Here is an 8004-nt window from a genome sequence, read left to right on the forward strand (position 1 = left end):
GTATATAAAGCCCTGAGAAGTCAGATGCATTTTTGAAAAGCCAGGTACTGTACCGGGGGGGAGGAGAAAAAGGAGGAGGAGGAATAGGAGGAAGACGACCTCGACCGGGATGCCCCTTTAAGCCGAAGCTGGAGCTGCAGAGCCGGAGCGGGCGAGGCGGCTGGCTGAGGGCGCGCCGGGTTGGCGAGCAGATTTTTTCTTTCCTTGCTTCCCCCGGGGCGCCCCGGGACTGCCTTTCCCCGCGCCCCGGCGGTGAAATTGACACGGCGGAGAGAGTCCCCGTGAAACTGACCAGCGCGGAGAAGGGCCGGGTGAAACTGACGTCGCGAAGAACTTCCCCGTGACATTGACATCGCGGAGGGCGTCCCAGCTCCGAGCCTCGTCTCTTCCCCACCGGACCGGACCGGACCAGCCATGCTGCTGCGCGGCTCCCTCTGGCTCTGCCTGGCCGCCCTGCCCGCCCTCTGCGCCCCGCTGGAGACGGAGATCGTCACCCCCATCCGCTTAGACCCGGACCTGAGCGGGCGGCAGTATTCCAAGAGGGGGCCGGCGGATCCTCCCCAGCACAGGGCGATCTACCAGATCACCGCCTTCCACGAGGATTTCTACTTGAACCTGAGCCCGGACGCTCAGTTCATCGCGCCCCACTTCGCCACGCAGTACCTGGGGCCCCGCGCCGGCCGGGGCGAGGAGGGCGCGCCGCGCCACTGCTTCTACTCCGGGGACGTCAACTCGGACCGGGACTCCTTCGCCGCCCTGAGCCTCTGCGGGGGGCTGACGGGGGCCTTCGGCTACCGCGGGGCGGAGTACCTCATCAGCCCCTTCCAGAACGACAGCGGCAACCGGGCGCTGTGGAGCAGCCAAGGCGAACACCTGTTGCAGCGCCGCAGCGCGCCCGGCCCCGCCGGCAGCCCCACCTCCCGCTGCGGCGTGGGCTCCAACCTGAACCCAGCCATCCTGCAAGCCCTGGAGAAGTACAAGGTCTCGCAGCAGCAGCAGGGGGCGGCGGCGGCGGCGGGCGGCTGGAGGCCGGGCAACGAGACCGGCGCCCGGCCGGCCAAGAAGGGCGGCCGCGCCAAGCGCTTCGTCTCCATCCCGCGCTACGTGGAGACGCTGGTGGTGGCCGACGAGTCCATGGTCAAGTTCCACGGCGACGACCTGCAGCACTACCTGCTCACCCTGATGGCCACGGCGGCCCGCCTCTACCGGCACGCCAGCATCCTCAACCCCATCAACGTCGTGGTGGTCAAGTTCCTGGTCATCGGGCAGGACGACAAGGGCCCCAAGGTCACCAGCAACGCCGCCCTCTCCCTGCGCAACTTCTGCGTCTGGCAGAAGAAGTGGAACAAGGGCAGCGACAAGCACCCCGAGTACTGGGACACCGCCGTCCTCTTCACCAAGCAGGTGGGTGCGCCGGGCGCGGGCCGGAGGATGGGCTGGGGGGGGGGCGCACTGCCTTCGCCTCGCGCGCTTGGTCGCCGGACCCGTGCGCAGCGTTCAGACGAGCCGCCGCCGCGCCAACGCAACGCCCTGCCTCCCCTGCCCGGCTCCATCAGTTGGGAGAACTGCGACGCTGGCAGGCCAACATCCCCCCCCCGGCCCAGGCGGTGGCCCTTGGGTCAGGAGGAGAGGTGGGGAAGGCGGAGTTGTTCGGTCCTGCTTGCCAGAGGAGGCTTGCTCGGAGCGGATTCGTCCGTTCGGCAAAGGGGAGGCGCCGGAACGAGGAGTTTCACCAGGGTCAAAAAAACGCGGATAAAAGATCAGAAACCGCGGGAGTCTGCCGGTTTCGATACTGGAAGCGGGTTTGCCTATGTAGACAGTAAACTTTAGTGCGGGAGAAATCAGCTCCGATTCCGGGAAATAATGTAGACAGGAATCTGTACTGCGGGAGAAATCAGCTGCGAGTCCCGCACTAAACATCCGTGTGACCGCACCCTTTGTCGCTCTTCTGTGTGCCCTGCGCGGTCCTCCTCCTCTCATTCCCGCGACCACCTTGTGAGTGACCCTAGGTGAAGGAGGAGAGCGGGAGTGACTGACCCGAAGCAATGCTCCCTCTGAGCTGTGGAGTCTCGTGAGCAAAAATGGCACTTTGTGAGCGAGCGAGCGATTTGCCTCCTGCATGAATCATGCAGCCCTCCTTCCTGAGTTGAAGACACAAATGTGTCCGCTTAGAGGGAACACTGGCCTGAGGTCACGCAGCAATAGGGTTGCCAGATGTCCTCTTTTTGGGGGGTCCTTTAAAGAAAACATGATGAAAATGTCCTTTTTGAGGGCGGTTGGAAGGTTAGGAATATTCCTAGTTAGTAGCAGTTATCATGGTGTAAATAGTAGGGGTATTGAAGATGAGATTTGCCACAGTGATCGCTTGTTTGAAGTAGTCAGTCAGGAAATGTGGCCTCTTTTTTGCTGCCCACAATCTGGTAACCCTACTCAGCAAGTTTCAGGCCAAGAGGAGATCCAACACCCACCCACCCCCAGCTTCTGGATCCTAGTCCAGCAATGTTCCCTCTAAGCTGCAGAGCCTTGTGAGCAAAAAGGCTACTTTGTGAGCTACTGGCATTAAAGTTGTGAGCAGACGATTTGACTACTGCATACATTAGTTTGCTCTGGAGCCCTCCTTCCTGAGCTAAGACAAAAATCTGTGAGCTGGAGGCTAAAAAACTGTGAGCCAGCTCACACTAACTCAGCTTAGAGGGAACACTGGTGACCACTACACTAAACTGGCTGTCAATGCAATGCGAGTCTAGTGGCGCTCTAGAGACCCCAGCATAAGGTTTCCTGGTCAGAGCTCACTCCCTTTGCTACAGACCCCCCTGGTGCAGGTGGATGGATGTGTGCTGAAAGGGGCAATGATCTTTGGGAGGGGCAGGTGGCTCAGTGGTAGAGCATCTGCTTGGCATGAGGGAGGTCCCAGGTTCAATCCCCGGCATCTCCAGTTAAAAGAATTTGACAGTAGGTGATGTGAAAAGACCTCTGCCTGAGACCCTGGATAGCTGCTGCCGGTGCATCGTATTTGTGTTCACATGTGCAACCACATGGCCTTTCAGCATGCATTCGTTCAGATGCGATCCTTGATGTGCTTTCTTGGGCATCAGTCCTGTTGACCTCAGTGGGGACTTGTTCCCAAGTAAACATGCATAACACAGTGGTGCTCCAAACGCATTCCATCCAAGTCCATGCCTGGCAAATGTAGAGCTTAATTCTACAGTTTGTCACAAAAATGCTGAGTTGCCTTGCAGAGAAGCAAGTGATCAGTTAATCTCTTGTAGCATTGCCTGCTTAAGGTGGTAGTGTCCCCCCCCCCCATCTCAGGAGGGGGACTTTCCTAGCTCTGCCTCTGGAGATCTTTTAAATGGGGATTGCCGGAATCGAACCCGGGACTCTGCATATGCAAAGCATGTAGCTGCCATTGATTCGTGGCCCTTCTTGTAGTTGGTGGTGGCTCTGTGGGTTGTGCTCTTGGCATACGTGGAATTCCTTTTGAACAGGAGCCCAGAAGGGAATGGGGGGGGGGGAGCAGAAAACATTGGCACAGTTTTGTAGTGAGGCCAGCAAATGGGTCAGAGGAAAGACATTCTTCGAGGGGGGGCATTTTCAGCAGTTTGCCAGGAGGCACCTCCTCAGGGAGGGAGGAGCCGCTCTGGTTCCCTCCCCTGCCTCCACGCGCTGGGTGAGACGTCCCAGTTACTCTGAATCTACAGGGTGGAGTGACAGTGGCCCGCCACCCTGTGGTTCTGAGCAGTGTTCCCTCTAAGCTGAGTTAGTGCGAGCAAGCTCACAGTTTTTTAGCCTCCGGCTCACACATTTTTTGTCTTAGCTCAGGAAGGGTGGCTCCAGAGCAAACTAACTGATGCAGCGGCCAAATCGCTCGCCCACAACTTTAATGCCAGTAGCTCACAAAGTAGAATTTCTGCTCACAAGACTCCAAAGGTTAGAGGGGGAGGACTGGTTCTGAGGATTTGCCGGCAGCTTCCACATCTGCAGCATTTTGGATTTTCAGTTTGGGGGGGGGGACAGAAAGGTGACAGCGAATGGGAGGGATTGGCAGGGTGGTGGTGGTGGTGGTGGAAAGCGCGTCACAGCTGACTTATGGCAGCCCTGTAGGGTTTCCAAGCCAGGAGACATACCGAGGTGGTTCGCCATGGCCTGTCTCTGCATAGGGACTCCAGGCTTCCCTGGAGCTGACCCTGCTTAGCGTCCGAGATCTGATGAGACCAGGCCAGTCTGGGCTATCCAGGTCAGGGTGGGATTTTCAGGGCTTCCGAGATCTGACGAGACCAGGCCGGTGTGGGCTATCCAGGTCAGGGTGGGGTTATCAAATTACAAAGGGTAGGGAGAAAGTGGATAGAGAGGGATCGTCTGGAATCTCAGATGGTACAGGAGATCTGAACTGTGTGGCTGATCAGCCATAGAGGCAAACCAGGGAGGGGAGATGTTGCTTCCTGAAAGCATCTGACTGGCTGGTGGGGGCGGTGAGCAGCAGCCAGTCAGGTGGTTTGCGGGTGGGAGCTGCTTGCTGCAGGGGTGTGTTGGGGGGAGCCAACCCTTGCTGCAAAGTGCTGGCGGTGAATGAGGCGGCAGGTGGGTGGGAGGTCCTAGCACTGTGGAAGGCCGTGGTTACCGCTGACTGGTTACCACCTGCCGCTGAAGTCTGCTAGCTGGTTCGGACCTCGCAGGGTTCTGAGAGGGCTCCCTGCCTTCATCACTTGATGGTTTCCCGGAAGAGTAGGTTCCTTCTTTGATCCCTCTCCAGGGGTGGCTGGTGGTTCCTACCAGCGACTGGTTGTCCGGACTCTCGAGGATTCTTTGGTCTGATCTAGCAGCATACTTACTATTTTCTGAGACGCCAGGAAGTAGCCTTGTCTTCTGAACCACCCCAAACAACTGGGGGAAAGTTTCCGACCGATGCCCTTCGACCTCTTGCTTTGGAAATGGTTTAATCTCTCTTGCCTCGTGCATGGAGTGGGATTTGTTCTCCCAGAGTCATTTTTCATGTGCACATTTGTTTACATTGGAAGTAAATACATTAAGTTAATCTGGCTGCACAGCTGGGCCCTTAAAGAGCCCTCCTCTCCATGGCTGATTCTTCATTTCCAAGCCACAATGAAACATGCTGTTCCTTTCCCCCTGCCTCCTTCCTGGGGGAGGGGCTGTGGCTCAGCTGTAGAGCATCTGCTTGGTGTGCAGAAGGTCCCAGGTTCAGTCTCTGGCATCTTCAGTAGTTGATGTGAAAGACCTCTGTCTGAGATCCTGCTGTCGGTCTGAGTAGACGTTGATGGACCAAAGCTCTGATTCAGTAGAAGGAAGCTTCACGTGTTCTCTGTTCATTTTATCTGAAGCTAGTGAAATCCGTTGTGTTCTTCAGAGAGCAAAAGGAGAGCTCTCGCTTAGCTGTCACATTGCTACAATTCTGGAATAGCTGGGAACTGTTGTCATATCCTGGAAGCATCCTTCTTTTGAGAAGTCTTGAGATGACTAGGCCCATGTGTGGCTCCTCCCTTTCATGGTCCTTTTGCTCCTTAACCTTTAGGCGGATGCTGAAAATTGGAGCACCCTCGGTGATTGGTCGAAGGGAGTGGCATCTTGCCCAATAGAGTGCCTTTTGGTAACCTCTCCACCTGGACTAGATTCAGACAGGTGATGGACTTAAAAGCTTCCTCGTGGAACTGCTAGCCATGTGCCGACAGGACTCTGCATGGATGCTGTTCTGATTCATGGCAGTGATCCCAGTTTATACTCGTGGGAAACACTTTCACGCCTTCATTAGGGATTTCTCATTTGACATGGCAGGAGTTTCAGCCAAACTGCATGTTCTGTCCTTGATGCTTCCCCGTTCACCGTGGCTAATTTTATTTTTTCCAGGGTCCTGCGGCATATACGAGACCGTCTTCTCCCTGCCTAAGCAGTTGGCTGCTCTAATTGACAGATGTCAGGGGCATTTCCACACATGCATAACATACCAAAGTCCATGTTTTCTGGGATCTGTGTGCTGCTTTCAATTTTTGTTGCATGCTTTTGGAGCCATAATGGACTCCGGGGTGGTATTAATTAAAACATAAAACTTTCCCCTTTTGCTTCTCGCCTAACTTTCAACACACACAGCCTTATGTGCATGTGTGTGGTTATTTTATTTAATTTTTTTTTAAATTTGAGGGTTTCATTAAAATGAATGGGGGAAATGGAACACTGTGTGACCCCAACATGATTATCCCACAGTACAATAACCATGTTATGTCAGGAGGACAAGGATCCCTAACCTTTTTGAGTCTGTGGGCACCTTAGGAATTTTGACTCAGCATTCTGGGCACAGCCACAAAGGTAAAGGGTAAAGGTTCCCTTGCTCGAAAGCCAGTCGAATCCGACTCTAGGGTTGCGGTGCTCATCTCCGTTTCAAAGCCGAAGAGCCAGCGCTGTCCGAAGACGTTTCCGTGGTCATGTGGCCGGCATGACTAAACACCAAGGCGCACGGAACGCTGTTACCTTCCCACTGAAGTGGTACCTATTTATCTACTTGCAATTTCTTGCTTTCGAACTGCTAGGTTGGCAGGAGCTGGAACTAGAGACAGGAGCTCACCCTGTCTTGCGGCACCCCGGTCTTGAACCACTGAACTACTGACCTTCCACAGCCTGCAGTTCAGCGTCTTAACCACTTGAGCCACCGCAGCCACAAAATGGCTGCCTTAAAGTGGCTTCGGCAAAAGGTGGAGCCGGATTGGGGTTGGATAATCTTAGGGTCCAATAAGCCTGGATTGCTGGTTCACAGCAGAAAAAATATGGTTGAACTGAATGGAGACATTGGAAACAACCTTCTTTGGTGTGTGACACATCAGGGCTTACTTTTTGATGTGCCATGGAACTTTGTGCCAGTGTGGTGTAGTGGTTAAGAGCAGTGGACTCTAATCTGGACAACTGGGTTTGATTCCCCACTCCTCCTCCACCTGAAGTCTGCTGGGTGACCTTGGGCCAGTCACGGTTCTCTCAGAACCCTCTCAGCCCCACCTGCCTCACTAGGTGACTGTTGTGGGGAGAGGAAAGGCGACTGGAAGCTGCTTTGAGACTCCTTAAGGCAGAGAAAAATGGGGTATAAAAACCAGTGTTGCTGCTTCTCCTCCTCCTCTTCTTCCTCCTCCCTTTCTACCTGTTAACCACATTCTGACCTACAGTGTCACATGGGAAGAGGTTTTGGATTCCCAACAAGCCAGCACACAACAACTGTGTTTACACTTTCCTGCCCCACTTATCATGGGCCTAGCCCAGGTTCAGCACAGTGGAACTGAAGGAATAATAGAACAACCACGAAACAAGCCACAGAAGTAATGATCTGGAAGTTTGGGCTGGCCTAGGGTGTGACTGCACATATCTGTCCTAATGGGCTAGAGGCTCTTTTCCCAGGGTTGTCTGAGCATAGTGATGTCATAGCTATTTTTTTTTTTAGAAGTTCACACATAGATACAGAGGTTGCTGAGTGGGAGAAGACCTCAGCTGGCAACACTGGAATTCTTTCAGATGACGTTTGTATGAAAACTGAACATCCCCTCTTCATTTTCTTGTGAGCTGAGTGCCCCATCTGCTCCCATTTATCTGTGTGCAAATTAAAATGAGCAGTATTTCAACTGTATGGCATGCTTGGCGGCTACGCACTGCATGGGCAGCCAGTCAACAGCCACTGTTGGTACATGGTCAGAACTTTACGGGATTGCAGGTGGGGAGGGGCTGTGGCTCAGCAGAAGAGCCTCTGCTTGGCATGCAGAAGGTCCCAGGTTCAATCCCCGGCATCTCCAGTGAAAAGGACCAGGCAGTAGTTCATGGGAAAGACCTCTGCCTGAGACCCTGGAGAGCAGTTGCCAGTCTGAGTAGATAACAGTACTGACTTGATGGCCTGATCCAGTATAAAACAGCTTCATGTGTCCTTGGGGCTGTTGGGACTTGCAGTGTTTTCAGCCTTCCTGTCTTTTTTGGGGGGAACGGCCATTCCCGTCCATCCTTGCAGGAAGACTGGGAAAG

General features: G+C 54.5%; 1 protein-coding gene across 1 annotated transcript in view; it reads left to right on the forward strand.

Moving 5' to 3' along the window:
- The first annotated feature begins 244 nt into the window (after positions 1-244).
- ADAMTS15 (ADAM metallopeptidase with thrombospondin type 1 motif 15) overlaps positions 245-8004 on the forward strand; it is a 66113-nt gene continuing 58353 nt past the window's right edge. Inside the window, exon 1 of the mRNA XM_015426500.1 lies at positions 245-1404. Coding sequence (XP_015281986.1) covers positions 415-1404 — 990 coding nt within the window. The 5' untranslated portion in view covers positions 245-414. The remainder of the gene's footprint in view (positions 1405-8004) is intronic.

The sequence above is a fragment of the Gekko japonicus genome, unplaced genomic scaffold (assembly GCF_001447785.1).
Source record: "Gekko japonicus isolate JY-2015 unplaced genomic scaffold, Gekko_japonicus_V1.1 scaffold177, whole genome shotgun sequence".
Lineage (NCBI taxonomy): Eukaryota > Metazoa > Chordata > Lepidosauria > Squamata > Gekkonidae > Gekko > Gekko japonicus.